The 21,935-nt window shown below is 37.6% G+C and overlaps 2 protein-coding genes across 3 annotated transcripts in view; one reads left to right on the top strand and one right to left on the bottom strand.

Moving 5' to 3' along the window:
• tmem240a (transmembrane protein 240a) overlaps positions 1-4,634 on the bottom strand; it is a 29,878-nt gene extending 25,244 nt beyond the window's left edge. The window contains exons 1-2 of one of the 2 annotated variants that reach the window (XM_038298522.1): positions 3,880-4,634; positions 3,333-3,439 (exon numbers count right to left, since the gene is read on the bottom strand). In XM_038298522.1, the coding sequence (XP_038154450.1) occupies positions 3,333-3,424 (92 nt within the window). In that variant the 5' untranslated portion in view covers positions 3,425-3,439; positions 3,880-4,634. Of the gene's footprint in view, positions 1-3,332; positions 3,440-3,804 lie in introns of both variants that reach the window. The other variant, XM_038298521.1, reaches the window with a different exon arrangement.
• Positions 4,635-11,670: 7,036 nt separating this feature from the next.
• otud3 (OTU deubiquitinase 3) lies at positions 11,671-20,856 on the top strand. The gene is made up of 8 exons (XM_038298513.1): positions 11,671-11,797; positions 13,866-14,170; positions 16,655-16,803; positions 17,110-17,222; positions 17,325-17,447; positions 17,565-17,697; positions 17,801-17,988; positions 19,842-20,856. Exons 2-8 carry the CDS (start codon positions 13,965-13,967, stop codon positions 20,004-20,006), a joined length of 1,077 nt encoding a protein of 358 aa, XP_038154441.1. The 5' UTR covers positions 11,671-11,797; positions 13,866-13,964; the 3' UTR covers positions 20,007-20,856.
• Positions 20,857-21,935: the final 1,079 nt, after the last annotated feature.

Genomic DNA, 21,935 nt, shown 5'->3' with positions numbered 1-21,935 from the left:
CTCATACATCTGAATGCCCCATCTGTGGCCAAGTCTTAACTTTCCAGCTTGTACCTTAAGAAATTGGTTCAACATCAGCACATCATTTTATTTTGTCATGCTGAGGAAAAAACGTTATGACTTCATTAGTGCCGGTTGCTTTATTGATAAAGTTAGAGTTTGTGTAGTTTCCAAAACAGCACATATGTCATTAGATAATATGACATAGGTCTGCTGGTATTAGAATCTTTGACCGCAAAGCTATCTGCAATCTGGATTTTTTTATGTTGTTTTTTGAGTAATGGCTTCTTCCTCAGTCACTGGCATTTCAGTCCATGTAAAAAAAATTACATTGCAAGCAAGGTGAGTTGTCAGTTCACAGCCTCCCGAAAAAGCATCTTACCAGAACCCAATATAACACAGAATACAGAAATATTTTGAACCATTCTATTTTAGCTTAGTTTCTTTTTGGAAAAAAAAAGCAAAAGGACACTATTTTTGCTTTTGTGGATTGGAAACATGTTTATGAGTTCCGGTAGACAGGATTTGGAAAGCGTTTATTGGTTAACTCAGCTAGTTGTGAAAGAAATCAAGAAGCTCCAGAGGGATCCTATTGTGCCTCATTAGGTTGCTCTCATGGACGACCAAGTGGCTGAAGATGTAAAGCTGGGCATTGCTGTTGTAAAACTTGCCAACACTGACAAAAAATCCCGGGCGGCGATTACCAGCTGGTATTTAGGAGCCAGGAGTCATGGCTGCTCTACTCTACGCTTTCATCAGAGGTGTACCAGGAAAACCTTGTTAGAATTCTCATGGACACGCCACATACAAACGGTATGTAAATTCAAAACATAAATACGCTTACATATGTCACAGCTGCTGCTGCGAGTGGCTAAAAGCTTAACAGGGAAGGCGGGTGGCAGTTGGTGATTGATCCAATGAGCTCAAAGAATTGTATTGAATGACCCTACCTTTTGAAAACACTTTCCATAGGAGCCTTTCCAGATGGATTATGTGTAGAATTCAAATTGAGGTACATGTATCAATCTGGTACCAGATTAGGATAATGGCTAAAGCATGTGGACATTGAACCAAGCCAAACCTGTTGAGGACCATGATTGGCTTCCTAATATACAGTGTTTCGAGTAACAGTGTTATTAAAATAACAACATTGGTAAGTGTGTTAATTTTCACAGTAGTTTTACATTAACTAATCTGACTAGTTACTTTACATATATTGGTAACGGGATTTATTACTTGCCCCTAAGCGTCGATGACGGCTTTTCTTAAACTGGATGCTCCTCCGAAATCAGGGCAAAATTATTGTTTGATTTACTGAATATTTTCAGTAAAAGAGACTCTATCCATATCGGTTACAAGCAAATCTAATGCAGCTCCTCATCTAAGCAGTCAAAAACATTGACAGCTAACTAGTTTTTTGACACATTGTCTACTTTAATTCTTCATTGATATAGTATAGGCTACTAAATTCACTTGCATGTTTTACTCTTTATCTTTTACATGAACATACTGTAAATTAAGGGTATTACTTTTTATCTGGAATGGTGTTATGACTAAGTATATTTTCTGAAATTGCTTGAAAAAATGATTTCTTTTTCAGAGTTATACCTATGTTATAGGCAACAGAAGCCTGTTAACTTTGGTAAATATCAAGCTTTAAAACATATAGTTTGCCTATCATTCTTTTTTTAATAAACATGAAACACCTATAATGGATTGAAATTCAGTGTATTTACTCATCCCCACAACACATACCAAAAGTAGGTATATTAGTTTACAATTTTGGGCAATTGTTATTATACTCATTCATTAATATTCCATGTTTTATATTGTGATAGCAGGATATTTATGCAAATCTATCCACATTTTACATAATAAAATGTGTCATTGTTATTGTTTTTCATCTTTTTACTTTGATTGTGTACTAACCCACGTCCTTTTTGTGATAACTGGTAGTCACTCTGTTATTAAATGTGTCCAACTCTGCTGATATTTCATCATTCTACTTCATTCTATCTGTATTCTCCCACTCTGCAGAATCTGTTAGTTCTATCTCTAACGTTATGCTCTCTCTGCTTTTTCTCATAGTAGCTTCACCTCGTCTGTTCCTGTTTGGCTGTGACCCCCTCCTAGAGAGAAATATCAGCTGTGCTGCTGCCATCAACACCCCTGTTTATAGATGCTGGAGATCGGCCTGTTTTCCAGTGTAGTCCTGTTTCTCTGACTGTGACTGAGTGGATGTGCTCTCTTCATCCTCTGAAATGGGAGCTGGCTCGGAGCTCATCTGCCTGGCTGTGTGTTTCCTGAATGGGGCCACATTTAAAAGCTGCTTTTTGTTTCTCTACTTCTGTCTCCTTGAACCCCAGTCTGCCTCAGCAAATGGCCGCTCACACTAAGCCTGGTTCTGCTGGAGGTTTCTTCCTGTTCAAAGGGAGTTTTTCCTCTCCACTGTCGCTACAAGCATGCTTAGTGTGAATGATTGCATTTGACTCAATGTGTTGATGCAATCAAATGGTTTTCCTTTGATAGAAAACTTTAAATCAATTGGACTGTATGATCTGGTGAACTGTAAAGTGCCTTGAGATGACATGTGTTGTGAATTGGCGCATTTTTGATGTTTTTTTCCCACACACGATGTCGCACTAGGGCGGAGGAAGGTTGAGGTGTACATAAACATATCCACAGGTGTGCCTCCATCTTCCTAAAAGCATCTAAAACTCATGACATCATCGTCCGTTTGAGGGCGTTTTGAGCGTAGTGTGCGTAAACCTCCGATTTTATTTGGAGAAAAGTGAGAAAATAAACGTCCAAAGCAATATCTCCTAGATTTAGCAAACTTATTAACACTTTTTGGTCATACAAACTGACCCAAAAAGAGGAAGAGCCTATTCTAAACTAGTGTTAGAGAGAAAAATGGTCATCATTTTATATATTTTATATCAGTAACACCATATATGAGAGCCAATCCACAGTGCGCTCAGATTGTTTTAAGCGGCCTACCATGGCTCATGGTTCATTACCTATTTATTACTCCTGCACACACAGATTTCCCTGCATGCAGCAAAGCCTAGTCCTACATACACGGTAAAAACAGCGATGCAACAGTGAGAAGCGGCCGATTATGTCCAAATAAAACAGTGGAAACAGCGGCTATGTGAGAGCGCAAACAGGATGGCACCTATCAGGTTGGCTTTGCGGGGTTTCACCGCCTCAGATCTGCGAGGCCTTTTCAGCAATTAAGAATTAACGATTGGGGTAATTAGAAAAAGGAAAAAGAGAGAATACAGCACAGCCTGTTTATCCCAGATGTTGTGGAGGATGCTGGTATTTACCTTCCACAGTTGCAGTGGCAGACGCGATCCTCGCCTCGTAGATGCGGTAGGATGTAGTTGTGAAAGCGATCCAGTAGTGCGTTCATGTCCATTAAACAGGCTATTGCCTGCAAAGAACCATGCCAGTGAGCTGGGACATGTCAAGCAATGGGTTAAGCTATTTATCAGAGACAGCGTTTGTTTTTTTCTTTAGAAATAACAGGAATGATGACCACAAGTGGGGGAAAAAATGGCAGATATCTCCTCCTTTCTAAGAGAGAGACTGTTGCTTGAAAACGGACTAATTTATTTATGACAGCAGGTAGGCTAATTATAGATGGGCTTACCTACTTCCACATGCCACTGATAGGCCTGCTCTAAGGCTGGGTGTCTTAAAATGTATAAGGTTTATGTGTTTTTTTAAATGATCTTTGGCTTCTGTGTGGAAAATGAGAAAATCATATTGCATCTGAGGGAGGTGAGGATGTCTTACCATTACAACTGAAGCACCAAGAATCATAAAAATCATGGTGGTTGTGATCATATGCATCAAAACTTCCAAACTGACCGCCGTCCTGGAGCCCGGGGGTTCTACCCGCGGCAGTGGAGACGCTCCGGCTGGGCTGTGGGCGCTCTCTCCCGGCAGGAGCCGCTCATGGAGCCGCCGCGCCGCCCCTGGCTCCCCGTCCCTTCAAACTGCCCGGTTCTCCTCCGTCTTCTCCTCCTCCTACACAAGGCGAGTCGCTCTCTCTCCCCCCCTCTCCCTGCAACCTCTCTCCATTCAAGTAAATCCCACCAGAACCAGCGGACGGATGCGGCTGCTGCTGGATCCACGGAGGCTGTGCGCTCCTAATAGCCGATATCTGCTCCGGCTCCGTTTATCTCACTGTTTCAGGTAGAAATAAACATCACCCAAAGAAATCGTGAAATGCGTCTTTTTGTATCCTCTGATGTCTTGGTTCCCTGGCCCCCCCTTTTTTTTTTCTCCCCCCAAGTTCCCCCAGAACCGCTCTGCGCTTCAATGCCGGTGAATCCCGTCCTCCATGGGTGAGATCGTTTCAAAGAGCTGCAGCATCTCCTCTCACGGCCATCGCCCTACAGTCATCCTCAGAATACCTGATAAACATCAACACCAGGTCCAAGCGGCACCGGCCTGCACCTAGACCCACCCTGCGCCCCGAATCCAGTCCGTTTCCAGCATCGGCAGCTGCATCAACGCCCGGAGCCAGACGCGCATGATTATCCCATCCTGGCATCCAGCAGCTTCACGAGCACCCACTCCCACTGCCTGTGCGTGTGCGCGCGACCGCCCTACAGTGCGCGGTTAGAGGGAAGGAGAGGAGAGGAGGGGGGCACTGCAAGCTGTCTCTGTGGCATATAGGCCTATGCAGGGCCGGATTTAGGAGATTCGGGGCCCTACTCAGTGGCTGTTTTTTAGATGGGGTGATACATTTTCGTGGGAGCAAAAAAACCCCCAACAACATAGTAATAATAATTAAATTTATTGATCTCACACTGGAGAAATGTACCTCTGCATTTAACCTATCCCCTTAGGGAGCTTTGGGCTGCCATTGTGCAGCGCCTGGGGAGTGGGGTCAAGGGTCTTGCTCAGGGACCCAGAATGCAGGCTGTGGGCCCGAATCGGGTACTTGCAACCTTCTCAGATCACAAGCACACTGTTTTAATCACTAGGCCAACACTCCCTTCCACACAAAAAAAGCAAGGGTCCATATTTTAGTTTACCAAGTGAGCAACAAATCTGTAATTTCTAAATATTTGCAGGGGCGGAGCTAGATGGGGGGCCAGGTGTGGCCATGGCCACCCGTAGCCAATCATTGGCCACCCCTGTGGCCACCCCTACCATTTATTTTCCTCTAATACAGATGGTGGCAACAGTAATACTCTCAAGTGGAATATCCAAAACATTTAACTTTTTCATACATTCACAATTACTTGACAACAAAACACTGTGGTTAATTATGCACATCAATATATGAACATTAAAGACAATAAGTACTGAATTCAAGCAGAAATAGATTTTGTGTTTTAAGGGGTAAAGAGTAAGTGATGTGTCTCTGCAAATCATCTAGGAGTCTCCGGTGAAATCATAGATAAATAACTATTTTAATAATAACTTATTAAATAATCAATTTGTGTAGATATTAGTACTTGTAAATATCAATTTTATGCAGAATGATTACTGATAAATTTAGGTAAGTAATGACAATGAAAAAGATGTTCAACCAAAACTCAAACCTGAAAGAATTTTATCCAATACATCTTTTATTTAGAAAGCACTGATGTTTGAATATATTCATCTATTTGTTCAACATATTCTCATTATCAGTTCGTATGAAATCGTACGAAAAGGTATGCACAGTATTTCGTACGTTTTTGACGTTTTTCCTCGAAAAAAAACGTCAGTGCGCAGGCAGACAGACGAAAAAAGCGGATCCGCGGACGGACGTGAAACTGGGAAAAACAGTGCAATACTTACTTCCTTATGTCTCTAACTACGTTGCTTGCTGTTTTGTATCTTAGGGTTAGGGTCAGGGTTAGGGTTAATTGTATGTTAAATTCTATGTTATTGAATGGTGCGTAAGATGCGCGTGCGCAAGGATATCTTGTCTCGGGGCAAGACGTAATACGATGAAAAAAACATCTAAAACGTACGAAATTACGGTGCATAACTTTTCGTACGATTTCATACGAACTCATAACGAGAATACACTGATTTGTTAGCAAAGGATGTGGAAAAGTATATTTTTTCTTTATGTAGAAAGAATGGATGTTTTGCTTGTTAATTTTCCTGTTGGAACAGTGTAGTGAAGTGACCATGAAGTTTTGGTGCCTATCTACTTTTGGCCACCCCACAGTGTACATTGGTTATTGCCTGGCCACCCTTATAAAAAATTTCTGGCTACGCCTCTGAATATTTCCTCAAGTAAATTGTTAATACAGTATATTGCAATGGTCTAGGGCAGCGGTCAGCAAACCAAAATGATCAAAGAGCCACATTGAACCAAAAAAAAACAAAAAACAGATCTGTCTGGAAAAATATAAAAGAGTGTATATTAGCCCACTATCAAAATGACTAAGTAAGCTTAAATACATAATAAGCATTCATGATAAAATTTTTATTTTCCCTGCAATGCATAGAAATGACACACATTGTGACTAGTTTACAGTATTAATGTATTATGTTTTCTTGAATTGATGGATTTATAGAAATAAAATAAAGAAATAAGATTTTTGGTTAAAAAAATTGAATAGCTATAATTCAAACCTCCTTGTGGATATAAAATGCAGTCTTCTTCAAACCACATTAACAATACAATCCTCTTTTTCCCCCTGATTTGGACAACAGTGCAATAAAACGTAGCCTGCAACAGTGGACTTTTGATAAGGTAAGTACACTATGTAAACGGAAATAAACCACTATAATTTAATTACAGTGCACCCACCGGTTTGTTTACAACAGCCACCTGCCTGGCACCACGCCAATCTGAAACGGGTTTTAAAGGCTATGATGCAAATAGAAATGTTTACATTTATTGTTTAAATTTATATATTAAATACATTTTTAATGCAATGGAAAACAAAGAATGTTTGTTTAACATCATACACACTATATTAAAAGCAACAAACAAACCAAAAACAATTGCTCTTTATTTATTTTGTTTGCTTTGAAAAAACTCCAGTGAGCCGCAGGTTGGCGATCCCCGGTCTAGGGGATAAATCTGTCATGGCTTTGCTTGTCATATCATCCTAAGAAACTCACTACACTGCAAAAATTTACCTAAACAGGGGAAAAGTTTAGTAAATTCAGTGTATTTTCCCTAAATAAGATGATCTGCCAAAGGAAGGAGGACTTTGGCTCTTAAAACAAAATAACTCTTATGCACTTGAATATAGGCAATTGTTATTTTTCTTTTTTTCTAAACATCGTTCATCTTATCCAATCTGCAAACTTTTTTATCTACCTGCTGAATTCAAGGTAATAATACATGTATTTCCAGAAAAGTTTACTTAAATCTACATTTCTTACTGCTTACATTTTCAGTATAGGGCCCAGGACCAAGTTCTAAAGGGGCACTGGCCCCTGTTGACCCCCGTCTAGAACCGCCCATGCATAGACAAGAGACATATCTTGGTGTCCACATGTTTTATTTATACATGAACCCTACAGGCACACATAAAAAAAATCCAATGTTATTGAAAAACTTGAGGTTTCTTTCATTCAAGAGGGAACATTGAATTTCTCCGCTGTGAGATCAATAAAGCTAATCTAATCTATATACTAGTTTAGTTTTAAAGGTAGTTTTTTTTCTTCAATTTTTTTAATTTTCTCTAAGAAAACAGAGAATTTTGCAATAATTTTAGGATTTTTTTCATCTTTAATGTATGCATTTGTCAAACCCTAATATTACCCACATGTTAAGTATACTAGATATTACATAGTTATTACATAGTTCCACTACATGCTGTAACACTATAAAATATAGAGGCCAATGAATAGGAGCATACAGATGGAAATTATAATTCTTAGCAGAGAATATTCTGGTATTGTGTACCAGATTATTATTGATCTTTGAAGGCTGTGTATTATTTCAATTAGGCATCGTTGTCTCATCATTTTACAAACAATATGTGTATGATGTTATAATGTGTGAGGTGATTATGTGGCACTGACTAGAGAAGACTGATGGCAATATTACAGGCTGTAGTGCAGCTGTATGCATGGTGGGACTAAAAGGCAAGGTGGAATAAATGATTGTCTCAGTGTAACCCTCTGCTCACATCATAAAATTTATTTTTAAAGCTTGCATGTCAACGATCATTGTCAATCTTTGGCTGTCAAGTCTGACACTTTCAGTTTGTCTGGGTACTTCTTATGAACTTGTTTTTAAAACCCCTTCAGTGCCCATATATACAACTAAAGCCATTTTGCTTCAGCCATATAGAATATAAATGAACACGTTAAACTGTGATCTGTTTCATCTGATCACAAGAGCAGATATGGTAGCTTGCTTTTGGGAGTGGAGATTTGAACTCGAGCAAAAAAAATTTAAAAACTACATCTATTCTTCCAAGGATTTTATATAGTTTAAATTTCTTTTTTTTTTTTTTTATAAAACTGTACAGTTTCTATTCAGGCTGCATCACGTTTTATCCAACATCTCTGCACTTATTATTTGTTTTAATGTCCGAGCAAAATTCCGGTTTTAGGAAATTGTGTAATTTGTAATTAGTCTTTGCAGAAACATAAGAAATGAATATCAGTAAATGTCATTAAATAATATAAAAATCCAGAAATTTGATAATTATCCAGTGGCTTCTCTAACAACAATTGATCAATCTCGCAATAATATATCAGTACTGTGTCACAACAAGCACATTCGGACCAGCTTTTCTTTTATTGCTGAAAAAAATAATCAAATGCAGATTTGAAAAATACAGTTTTCTTTGAAATCTACCTTATATACTTTTGTTATTTGTCCTATTTAAAAAAAAATCTATGTTGTTTCCTTTTATTTCTTCAGCACCATGGACAGCAACCACCCAGAAGCTCTCTGCAAACAAAAAAAGGGGGAGAAACTGGATGGTTGGCAAATGATCTGATCATATAAGACAGCTATCTGGCAGAAACAGACGTTGCTATGGTTTAATGAACAGATAGTCCACAGAAGTGCTTCATCCTACAGAAATCTAAAACAGATGCTGTTGTCACCCACAGGCATAGTGCTATATGCTGCTTATAAATCTGTTTGTCCCAGTTAAAAACAACCTCTTTTAAATGTATTAAGCACAGTAAGGTTAATATGAATATGGGGGGATATTAAATCAGTAACCTTAGCTGTAAGAGCAGGGTAAGGATGTTTTTGTTCCACTGTTTTATTATCAATTTAGTTCGGCTTTAAAGCCCAACCCTACTTCTCTGATATTTTTTAGTCATATGAGGCTGATTCACAAAATAAATTTGAATTATAGCAATGATTTGATGAAATTTGATTACATTTATGCTTATATATTATTGGAAAAAATGTAATTTGCCTATGTTGTTTGAAATATATGAAAAATAAGCAATAAATCTTGTGACGTATTAAAATATATTCACGTTTGGACACCATCGACATTTATTCTAACATGAAATGTCTAAATTACCAGCAGGCAAACTCTACTAAGTGCTCAAAGTGAGAACATTGTGTTGGAGCAATTTTCAGTGTTTTGCAGAATTTGAGTTTATTTAAGAATGTAAGAACTATTCAGTTCATATTTGGTAATATTTAGTTTAGTTATATAGATGCTTATTTTGATACTGTGGTGCATTGTAATGGCTTGCTGGTTTGGTGTGTAACTGTCAGGACACACAAAGAATGTCAGAACAGAAACCTCGAGCCTTAAGAGCATCACAGTCTTGATCGGGACAAAGGAATTTATTAAGATAATAATTAAAGAATTCCTCTTAACTTCACTAAAGAAAAACATCAAACTCAAGTTTTGGATTCAAGAATAATTTCTGTTATGTGTCACGTCTGAAAGAACTTTGAGGTTCAAGGTTAGTGAGTCACCTGCACTCACACTTAGCATTTTGAATGAATAATTCAGATGTTTAGTTTGGATTACCATGGTAAGATCAAAAATGCTTCCAGAGGCGTTGAGGAAGAGGACTGGAACATTTTATTAGTCTAGTAAGGGATTAAAGAGGTCATTAAACTGAAATTAAACATTTTACTGTTTACAAAACGTTTCTAAGCAAATTCATTGTGCAATGAGACCACAATCCAAAAAAGTTTAAAAAACAATCCACTGGAGTTTGTTTCCAAGTTTGAAGACATTTTGCTTCCCATCAAGGAAGCTTTCTCAATTTAAAATGTCTGGGTTCGCATTGTGTTCAAGGTTTTATAGACTGGACCAAATCAAAGCCTTGTTTTAGCTTAGAAACATGTAAATTGAACCTGACGAGCATTTCCTCCCCTTTGGAATGGGGGACGTTTGGTTTCTCTGTTAGCCTGTAATACCCGAAGCCTGTCTATGTCTCTGATAGGGGGTCAAGACCACAAGATATCCCGTCTTCTGTGAGCAAATAACATCCTGGATATGTGAGTATTACTTCATAAAGAACTAAATATTCTAAAAAGTTTGTTTGTTTTTACATTACTATATATAATGCCTTGGAAGAGTATTTATCACCCGCACACTTTCTCTTTTCACTTTTTTCATATTACAGCCGCAAAAATGTTTTTAATGGTATTGTGAAAAAAGTGTTTTGTTTAGATTTCATTGAATTGGTTATTAAGTGGTACATAACTTTTAATCAAAAGGAAAGTTAAATCTTGTTTTTGCTTGTTTTTTAGAGTTAGAGAAACTAATTTAAAATCCTTAATAAATTCAACTGACTTTAGAAATAACCTAAGTTAAAACACCTGCAGGGATGAATTCCTTCTTCTAGTTGGTTTGTCACAGAGAATAGGAATAAAATAATTAAGGTTTCTGTTTTAAACAACATAAAAAAATGGAAGGGTCATTTATACCTTTGTTAAGTACAGTATGGATCAATATCAGTACTTGTATACAAAAGGAGGAAACACATGCACTGGTGAGTATGTGTGCATGTGGATTAAAATGCTGTCTTTCAATCAACCTTGGCTGACTGTTCCTCTCTGGTAAGATTGCTGCACATGCACAAATGCAAGAGTAACCTTCAGCCCACCCCGGTGTTGCTTGCTAACACAAAGCCAACAGCTCAGAAGACAAAATCAAAATCCATACACTTGGTTGGCAAATACGCAATTCAGTTCATCTCAAATATGTTTTATTTACCTTAAAGGGAACTAAAATAGAATAAATTTGTTCCTTTTAATTTGTTAAATAGTTAGTCAGACAGTCTCTGTGAACAAAAATTATCCTCACTCTGTGGTGCACTTTCACTCCATCCCCACGAGGTGCTCACCAACTGTGGGGTGTCAACACAAAGAATTGAGTGTGACTGGATCTATTGGCAGAAGGTGGAGTGTTATTCAGAGGCGAAAATGACAAATCTGCAAAGACTCCTATTTTGATTTTAGTAAGAGTATCAGATAGAGATAGATAGATAGATAGATAGATAGATAGATAGATAGATAGATAGATAGATAGATAGATAGATAGATAGATAGATAGATAGATAGATAGATAGATAGATAGATAGATAGATAGATAGATAGATAGATAGATAGATAGATAGATAGATAGATAGATAGATAATCTGAAGTTTTCCTTTCGAGCACATCTGCTTGTACGCTATGAAAACAAATGTAGGTTATCCATAGTGTGGAAATATTTTTTATCGCCTTTTGTCCCTCACCTCTTCCGTACGTAAGGACGCACACATAAATACGTAAGCGGAACTTCGGTTGTAAACAAATACGTAACGCGAAACGGGTTTTTTCCCCAAACCAAAGCCCACATAACAGAAGTATCTCGTCATTTTCTGCATATTTAAGGTAAGGGTGTGATAGTTAAGATATATCTCTCTCCGTACACCGAGTGTTTGAAGATAAGAGATGTTACCGGATATACTACCTCGTTTTATTTCTCCATGTAGCTGCGGCTGTTAGCATTAGCTAACAGCTAAAATTAAGTTAGTTAACCGTTTGACAACAAGTGACATTGGCATTACTTGACTAGTTATTACATTTTTAATGGTAAAGGTAAATTTAATGCAGTACTTTACAAATGTTGGCATGACTAATCCGACAGTTATTTCGTTTTTTTTATTTTTTCATATGGCCATATGGCTTTAAAAAAAGGAAAAGAAACACATAGTGTTAGCTGAAAATACAGCTTATTTTACCCTCTTATTATCCGTTATCATCTTAAAGTTCATTTAAAAATGTTTTGAAGAGCAAAGAAACTGATCTTTCTTAGTTTTCAGTTTGGATATCAGGTGTGTTCCTCGGAAATATCATCTCAAAGTTAGTTAAAAGTTTACTTTCTATTTACATACCCATTCATTAATTTTGTTTTCTTATATGGCTCAACTTTATAACAGATTTTTTTACATGTTAAATGCTTGCATCAAATAAATACTTGCATGAAATCCAAGTAATGATTAATTAGGAATAATAAAAAATACATTTATTCAAAACTGTCTTTCTATAAAAAATAAATATTCCACTGAAAACTTAAGATGTGTTTCTTTTGGTTAGGCTATGCTGCTCCTGTTACAGAAAAAAAAATGCTCACATGTCCCAAAGAAATAAATAATTTTTAGTATATTGGCTGATCTATGGCTAGTAGATTGGCTGTAGATTAATATTGTTCTATGTAGTTTGGTATATATTGTCAGTGTCCAGCTTGAAAAATAAGAGAAAAAAAAACTAATTTAACTTCTTGTTGAAGTGTTATTTAAGAACAGTTTCAAATTTCAATTATCCATTCTTTCTAAATTTTTTAAATGGAAACAATTATAATTTGTGATGGACACATTCATACCATAAAAAGTAAATTGCAACAGCAATTGTTAAAACCTCCCATCCAATGGCAATAACAAACCAAGGCTGTACTTTAGATTATGTATGGGACAGTCACAGGTTTCGAGGTATGAATTGATCGGAAAAACTGGTGTTTTTAAAGCCACTTTAAAGTTCTTTAATTAGATGAAAGTGCTAAACTGCCTATGGTTATCTGGTTTCATGGTTCACTGCACTGCTCTTTGTGTTTTACTTGTTACTTTAAACTGTCGGTCAGCTGGCTGACAAAGGGCTGCAATAATTTTCCTTTACTTGGAAAAAAATGGATTGGAAATGCTGTCCACTGGAAATAACATGAACCGATGGCATATAGACTGATTATAAAGCTCCAAGTAGCAGCTCTGTATAGAAGCTGACTGCAGGCTTCCTACTAGAACACTGCACTAAACAGAAGCTAATTACCTAGCTAATATGAGCTTCATACATCTTTGTTTTTTTCTGTAGATTCAAAGAAAATATGATATGTTGTACTTTAAAACTACTGCTGTTTATTCATTATTGTTCTTATATCTACATACCAAAATAAATGCATATTTTATATAACCTTATTCTAGCTTATTTTAGCTTCAATTGAAATAATTGTTGCTTCTTACTATAGTTCCACACAGGTCTGTTACCTGTTAAAATTATTTAATCAGAATTGATGCTGCACCTTAAACTGAATCCTTTTTTCTACAAATTTTTTATTCTTCTTTAAGTTAAAAAAAAGTAATTAAGGGAGACAGCATTGGCAAATGCTATTGTACTTTCCCTTTGGACTTCAGTAAAAATAAATAATTTCTATTGCTACTTTGTAGAATATCTATTTATGTTTGCAAGTTTTATACATTAACACTTTTTTTTTAGGAAAAAGGCAAATAAAAGATGTGTATTTTATATTTAATAATATTTAGCATTTTTAGTACTTCTCTGTCTGTCTCTGCCACCTGCCTTGGATTCTAGATAGTCTAGATATGGTTTTTGTACTTTTTTGTTTCTTGAAAGTAAAAAATATATTTAAATTTTTAAATTCCCTACCTATCTTTGTGTCTGTTTTTAGACTGTACAAAGAGTGGGAGTATTTAATGAAGTACCAGCTCATTACCAAAACGGAACATTCTTTGGTGCTTTGGGCCCAAAAAAAACAAATCGAGCTAAAATGTCTCGGAAACAGACAGCGAAAACTGTGAGGACCAATAAAAAGAGTGAACTGGAGCGCAAGAGGGATGAACGAGCAGCACGCCGTGCCATTGCAAAAGACAGAAAGAACCGCCCTCAGGATAACGATGAAGGGGCCGAGTACGTCAGCTTCTCCAATCAGCTCCAGGCGCTCGGGCTCAAGCTGAGAGAGGTCCCAGGTGACGGGTAAGAAGCGGAAAATCTTAAATAGACTGTAAAAGAAAAGAAAAAATTAGAGGAAGATATTGTTAGACCGTTTTCTGGTGCAGGGAGCTTTGGGTTCCTCCTGGTGAAGGATTATGCCTTGCGTCATGTGATAAGGGTATGCAGGAACTTTCTGTCTAGGACAGCATGTTGGGGTCTATTTATCACCCCCAGGGTCCCCTCAGACCATCCAGGAGCTTAGTTTGCCTTGCTAAGGACCATTTATTCCAGTTGCTGTACTACAATTTCTGGAAATTAAACCAACCGGCTGCACTGGTTTTTAATTTTCTCCCTCTGTGTGACTTCAGATTCAGCCCTCAGTCAGGATGAGCATTTTCATTCTCCTTAAATTAATTGGCATTCCTTTATTTCCTGAACACCATATCGATACGGATATCTAGCATTTCATTTTCATTAGAAATCTAATATCTATAAGAAGTGGTAATCTATTGATGTATTTTTTTTTTTAGCTGTATATTTTTAAGATGTTGATTTTGGTGTTTGATCCTTTCAATTTTGAAGTTTCTTTTTATCTTTTTCCATTTACCAATTCACCTCGAATTTACTGTTTTGATAAATACTGAACTAAATAAAAACATAACCTAAACTATTTAATCAGAATAGTAAAAATGAAACTAAGCAGTTAATTTGATCCTTTGCCAATTTGTTACCGATTTCAAGATGTCAGTTTCCTTCCTTCCTGCTTCCATTTCTTACCCCTAAGAAATGTATTCATACCCGTTTGCTTCAGCCTCTGTTTATCAGTCAATCTTTTCATATTTAGTTATTTTTGTGAATTACGAGTTCAGTATAAACCTTGTCAAATTTCACTTGATAAAATAATTTTCACAAAACTTAATGCTTTATAGTCATTTTTTTGGATAGTTTGACAGATTAGGCACATCTGAAAATGGATGGATGGACAGATTAGGACCACTGTTAAAACAAGAATGATTTTAACCAACCTTCTGCATGTAGAATACAGTAAATGTAGGCTGGTATTTTCTCCCTATTTGTTTTTTGTTTTGTCTCAGATAAAGAGATTTTGATCTATATTAAAATAATCTAAGTAAATGTAAAATGCACTAAGCATATACTCATATTAAATGTATTTATCCTTCATTTGTGGAAATAGCTGCTATAAAGGTGGAGTTGCAAGTGTAACTTAAATGTTTATCATTGTAATTCCTGGTATTTATTGTGATAATGCTAAAATATATTGATGGATTGATTTAAAACTGCTTTACAGTCTATTTAAGTTACTAAAAAGCAATCATAGCCCAAAAAGTAGAAATACTTCTTTAAAGAAGCAAAAGTGTTATTTTTATCGCTGAACGTTAACAGTTTTTAATAACATTTTCCAATTTAATATATGAACCCATAAACAAAACCTGGAGAAAATGGCCAAAAAAAAAACTTTTCTAACTGCAGACATGATGGAGGAGTTAAACATCATTAATTCGTATTGTACCATTGTCATGAATCCAATTTCTTATCATGCTAAGAAAAGTACCCACAGCTACACCAAAGCACTTAAAGTAATTTGTTTTAATGTTGTTTTGGAGGCATTATGTATACATTTAACATGTAACGGGATTTAAAGGGGTCTTAGAATGCAAAACAGAGTTTACATTGTCATAGATGAATAAATATATTTCCGTGTATATAGTTCAAACCCCATCGACACCTCCTTTCTCTGAAAATCTAACAATTCCAAACTCTCACCATAAACCGAGCGAATCCAAACGAAGCACCGAATTGATGTCAATTCGGGGATTTTGCCTTATTTGGTTCTGGCCTGTATTCCGTCCCCCGCTGGCTCCCTGCCCCAGATGAAAAAGAGGTCGTCTGGTCACCCTACCATATCAACAATTTGATGTTTCAGTGAGTGAGTGCTTTTTGCTATGATGCGTCTTTGCTCAGCAGCTTTGCTCGTTGTAAACCAACCAATCAGCGCACAGCTCATCTAAATATTCATGATCATACCATTAAATGAAGAAAAGCTGTCGTCTCATTCTGAGGCTTTTAACCAGGCTTGTATTAGAGCTCATTGAACAGCAAATATGCCATTTTCAGCCCAACCAATGTTACACACCCTATTCAGAGACTTTAATGACCAGCACCAAATACCCTATATAATCATTCTATGACCCCTTTAAAACTCTGCTTGTCTTAACCAATTCCAAACCTTTTTCTTTTCTCCTTCAGGTGGAAATACTGTTTAGTTTTTAGTTATTTCTGTTGAGAAAAATCTCTTTAGACTCTAATCTAGTCTTTATCGAATTGTAAAGATAAAACTGAATATTTCTATTAAAGAATAATGTTCCTGCTTTATAGATCCTGGACTTATTTTTTCAAAAGAGACCTTTCAACCGCTCTCTAATGGATGAGCTGGAACAATTCCTTCTCTGAGACAGTGAGTCATGTTGTACAGCAGTCATTATGCATGGACTCTGTCTCCTACAGGAACTGTCTGTTCAGGGCTCTGGGTGACCAGTTAGAGGGGCATTCACGGGGTCATCTGCAGCTTCGCCAGGAGACCGTCCAGTACATGATGTCCCATCGACAAGACTTTGAGCCTTTCGTAGAAGATGATGTACCTTTTCCACAGCACTGTAAGTAACAACCAAAGCCTTTGGAAAAAAAAATGTTATTACGATATTTCTTAATAATAAAATCATGACCACAGTTAACTATTCTGTGTTTTTTTAGTGAGCCCTGGGGATCACTACATTTTGATATTTCATTACAGATTACTTTTATAAGACAAAAGCCATTTTTACTCATTTTTACATTTGAAGGGCTAAATTCTTTAGTCCATTATAGTCTATCGATTTAATTTTGAATCTTCTAATTCTTTTGTGTCTTTTAAAAATTGTGTAAACCAATTGTCTGTGTTATTTTCTCTCTTTTTTCTACAGTGTCTAACCTCGCTCAGCCTGGTACCTTTGCTGGAAATGACGCTATCGTAGCTTTTGCTCGCAGTCAGCAAGTGAAAGTGGTCATTCATCAGCTAAACGCTCCGCTTTGGGAGGTAGGTGTCAAACCACAGGATGAGGCAATGGAATTACATCACATGAGTTAATACTTTTAACCATAGGACCTGTATTTCACCAGCGTTGTATCATCTTTGCAGATAAATGGTGCTGAGAAGCAGGTGTGCAGAGAGTTACACATCGCCTACCGATACGGGGATCACTATGATAGTGTGAGGCGGATTGGAGACAACTCTGAGAGTCCTGCACAGCTTCGCATTGAGGTTTATTTGTTGTTTTTTTTAGTCCAAATTCATCAAGTCATATCAAAATGTTTTTGTATCATTGAGATCTCACAGTTGTAAACTCTGTTCTAACTGAGGTGCTTCTGTCGTTAACAGATGCTGCAGAACACACAAGGCGAGCAGCGTGAGTTTGGAGACGGTCAGAGGGACAGACAGAAAAAACCCTCGCCGACAGAATGCGAAGACGAAAACGTGATCCTCAACTCCATCAAGAATAGAGGAATCCAGGGTTAGACCATCATTAGCCTTCAGTCACTCTTAGAAGCTGCTTGTTTGCACATGATGTGAAGAGTTACAGATCATTTCTCTGTGTTTTTTTTTTCCTTCTGTAGGTGGAGAGGAGAACCTGCTCCAGCTAAGTGCAGCAACAATAAATTCTGAATGGCTAGCAGGCTCTTTGCTTGGCCATCCTTGCCAGGGCAAATGCACATCAGGGTCCTGTTCAGCCTGCAGAGCTGGAGCCACAGACTGCAGTGAGCTGAACCAGCCAGGAGAGGGCAGCAATGTTCAAAAACTCAAGGTGAATTAATGGATAGAATATACTGCTTGTTAGGGCCACCACTGATTATATATATACTTTTTCTTTAATGGAAACAAGATTATTCAGTATATTTGTAATAATGATGATATTAAAGGGGAAGCAAATTAGCAGGAAGCTCTTTACAGTCAGGAAAGCAACTCCTAAAGAAAAATGGCCTGATTCTGTTAAACCCTTTATATGAAATATAATAATGGATTCTCCAATATGACATGAGTTAAATTCAGCCATTGTTTATCGTTTGATATTCATCTTAAAAAAATGGGGTCCTTATTTTAAAAAAAAAAGGTTACTGGTTAAAATGTATAAAATAAATGAACATTTGATGCTCGTAGGTTGCTTTTACAAACAGACTTTAAACAGCCACACAGCCAAGCTAAGAGTCCCACCCATGCTTGTTGATGTAAATTCTACACATGTCAAAGATCACCTTTGAAAAACTTTGTCTCCACCTACTGGTTCGATTGACGCTGATTAGTTGCCTTGTGCAAATGGTTTTCAGTTTAAAAACTGAATTTATCATATTTGTAATCATCAATACGCTGGTGAAGATTCTCAGTCATCCAGGTCATAGTCATTCCAAAAAAACATTTATTTTTTTTAAACAATCCACTGGACTTTGTTTCCAAGTTTGAAGACGTTTAGCTTTTTTTCAATTGAAAATGTCAGGACAAAACCCCCAGACCAAATATGAGCGGAGTGGTGTATGCAGTTCAGTGCAGTGAGGAATGGTCTGATCTTCATATTGGAGAAACCAAACAACCTTTCCACAGACGCATGGCCCCAAACATAAGAGTGACCTCCTCGGGACAAGACTCTGCAGTACATCTACACCTTATGGACTGAGGACATTCTTTTGAGGACCAGAATGTTCACATTTTGGACAAAGAAAACAGGTGGTTTGAGAGGGGCGTGAGGGAAGCCATCTATGTTAAGAAAGAAAAACAACCTTAAACAGAGAAGGTGGTCTCAAAAACCTACAATGCAGCAATTAAGTTAATCCTTTCCCATTATCATTGCTGCCCCAACCCCTGTACAGGAGAGTAGAGGACCTCGTCTATTCAGCCTGGCCAACAATTGCCTTTAACAACCCCCCTTTCAGACACTTAGACGGGTATGGGGCATTGCAGGCTAACAAAAGAGGCCAAACGACCCCCATTCCAAAGGGATCCGTTGCAATTTGCATGTTTTCAAAACAAAAGCAAGGCTTTGTTGGGCTACTGTATAAACCTCAAACTCAATGCTATTCCAGCCATTTTGAATCGAAAAAGCTTCCTGGATGGGAAGCGAAAAATCTTCAAACTTGGAAACAAAGTCCAGTGGATTGTTTTTAATTTCCTTTTTTTGGAATGTAATCCATCCATCCTTCCATCTTCCAGCACACTTATTCCGAGTGGGTCGTGAGGGGTGCTGGTGCCTATCTCCAGCAGTCAATGGGCGAGAGGCGGGGTACACCCTGGACAGGTCGCCAGTCCATCGCAGTGGAATCTAATCATCAATCTCAATTCAGAATCTGAAAAGTTACTTTTCTTATACTGAGTAAAATAAATCAATTTAACCAGATAATTGAATATTGTTCAATCAGGCAGAAGTAAAATTGACACTAGTGACTCCATTTATTCAGAGGAAAGGTTCTAGCTTCACAATGTTTGTAATCTCACAGAGTGCATTCAGCAGCTCAAAGAAATGACTGATTAATGAATTAATCCCTGAGTGTCTTCTCCTCTGATGCTAATGCATCTTACGGATCGTCCAAAGCCATTTATTTATGCCTTAACCGCAGAGCTCCTCCTCAACAATAAGTCCTAATCATGTTTGTTTTCCACCCTTCCCAGCTGTCGAGCAAACAGAGAAAAGAGCAGCAGCGGCAGGAGAAGAAGAAGCGCCAAGAGGAGAGGCATCGACAGAAGTTTCTTCAGAGCAAAGGAGGCCATGACCAGAACCAGAACCTGCCAGAGGCTGTGACTCTAGTACCAGCTCTGAACACTCTCAGTATATAGACTGGGCCATGGCCCAAACTGCTACTTTTGCTACCAGTGGCTGTCCAGTTTTGCACAGTTGAAATCAGTGATTCTTTCACAGGGAATGTTTGTTTTTTGTTGTTATTTTTTCCTAAAGAAAACTCCAGTTTCTTTGCAAACAGGATGACGGTGCCTGCAAACCTGTGTGAGTGAAACGTATGAAAGTTGTTAGAGAAAACGTTACAGAACACAAGTATTTGTGTTTCTGCTGGAGTCTGACGAATTTCTGTTCTGTTTGTGTATTTAGAACTGATCTACCTTATAGTCTGCCTCTCTCCTTTCTGTGCTGGACATCTGGCTTCCAATGACCAACATGCAGATAATCTGTTTCTATTGACCTTAAACTGAGCTGACAGGACTTCAGACCATCCAGTTTGTGATCAAAGAGGGAGACGGTGACATTGGAAGGAATGTGGCAATACTTGTTAATAAATGACAATTTACTTATACTAGTGTAAGATGTTACATTTAAACCACTAAATCACTTCTATTTTTCAAAGTGACCTTCTGTTTTAATCTTCAAGCATTTAAAGTTTAGCCATTTTACTCACAAAACGGGAACTCTTCGTTTTACAAATCAATTGTGATTTCATAAAGAAACTTCTTTAGCCACAATCTGTTTTGCTAAACGTTGCTAATTTCATGAAAGTGGGGACATCTTGGTTACAGGCTTCCTGTTTCTAATGCTTCTTTGTGAGGATGGTGCATCTTCACAAACTATTTCATTCATGTTTAAGAGCGTTTTATTCTTGGATGATTCATAGGTCAGGTTCTAGTTCACATTTTGATTTGATTGGTACATTAAATTATATTTCTGCAGTAAAGACTTTAAGCAGCTTGAATTCTGTTGTCATTAGCATAAATATAGCACCCTGCACTCAACTTTCAAAGACCTCATTCACAATATTTTCACATCGTCTGGGCTTTTTTTAGTTGGCTGGTTATTTTAGAGGCATAAGGGAGCATTTTCCCGAATTTTGGAAAAAAAAGCCCACCCACATGCACAACCCTGTACCCATTCCTTAGAGGGAACACGTATTAAACTTGTGCGAGAGCGTGCCCAAGCCCATTTCCTCTCGTTCACGCACTATTTAAAACCATCTTGCTCATACAAGCTTACTTTCCAAAAGAAGATATGCAATTTTTTCCATATGTTAGTGAAAATGTATTTTCACTAACCGCTGGTGAGAAAGTGAACTGACTGAAACCATAGCTCACCACACATTACACCTGAAAGTGAGCATGCGCCGAAAAGGGACAAGCTTTACGTCCTTACGTGACCAGGACCACCACTTATTTTGATGATCGACCCAGAAACGGAACATCCTCCACTAAACCTTCTAACACTTCCAGGTAACCGATACCACGTTATAATTTATGTTCTTTCATAAGCAGCCATCAAGCTTCTGTTTATTTTCAACATTGATGCATTCACCTTCTGCCACCTACCATGATACCACTACCACCGTGCTTGACTGTTAATGCTCCTTGACTCATTTCGACCGTGTCATTATGGCCCAAATGACTCGGCCAGTAAACATTAGCCTGGCCTACCCCTAACAGAGGTATCCATTTTGGAGCAGACACTTGTTCCTCAGCTGGCCTCCCAGTCTTCACTGAAGTTTGCTGTGAACTTTTCAGGGTCAAGCTCAAGTATTTATGGTTTCTGTTGCTCTTCTTTCCTCTAAAGGTGACATGTTGGATCTGACTCTCCTATGCCCAAACACCCATTTAAGGTGAACTTGACTAATTCTGCTGAGAGACAGAATCTTATTTGGAAGCCGACAAGACTCTCTGAAGGACCATAAAGCCCATTTAATAGGTTTTGTTTTATTGTTATTTGATTTAGAGAAAAGCTGTTTTAAATCCACACTTAGTGTTGTTTGTGTTGGTTCCTTGAACCTTTTC

This window comes from Cyprinodon tularosa, unplaced genomic scaffold (assembly GCF_016077235.1).
Source record: "Cyprinodon tularosa strain WSP-4 unplaced genomic scaffold, ASM1607723v1 ctg409, whole genome shotgun sequence".
Lineage (NCBI taxonomy): Eukaryota > Metazoa > Chordata > Actinopteri > Cyprinodontiformes > Cyprinodontidae > Cyprinodon > Cyprinodon tularosa.
Note: the sequence above shows the minus strand (reverse complement) of the source record. Positions and strands in the feature narration are given on the sequence as shown.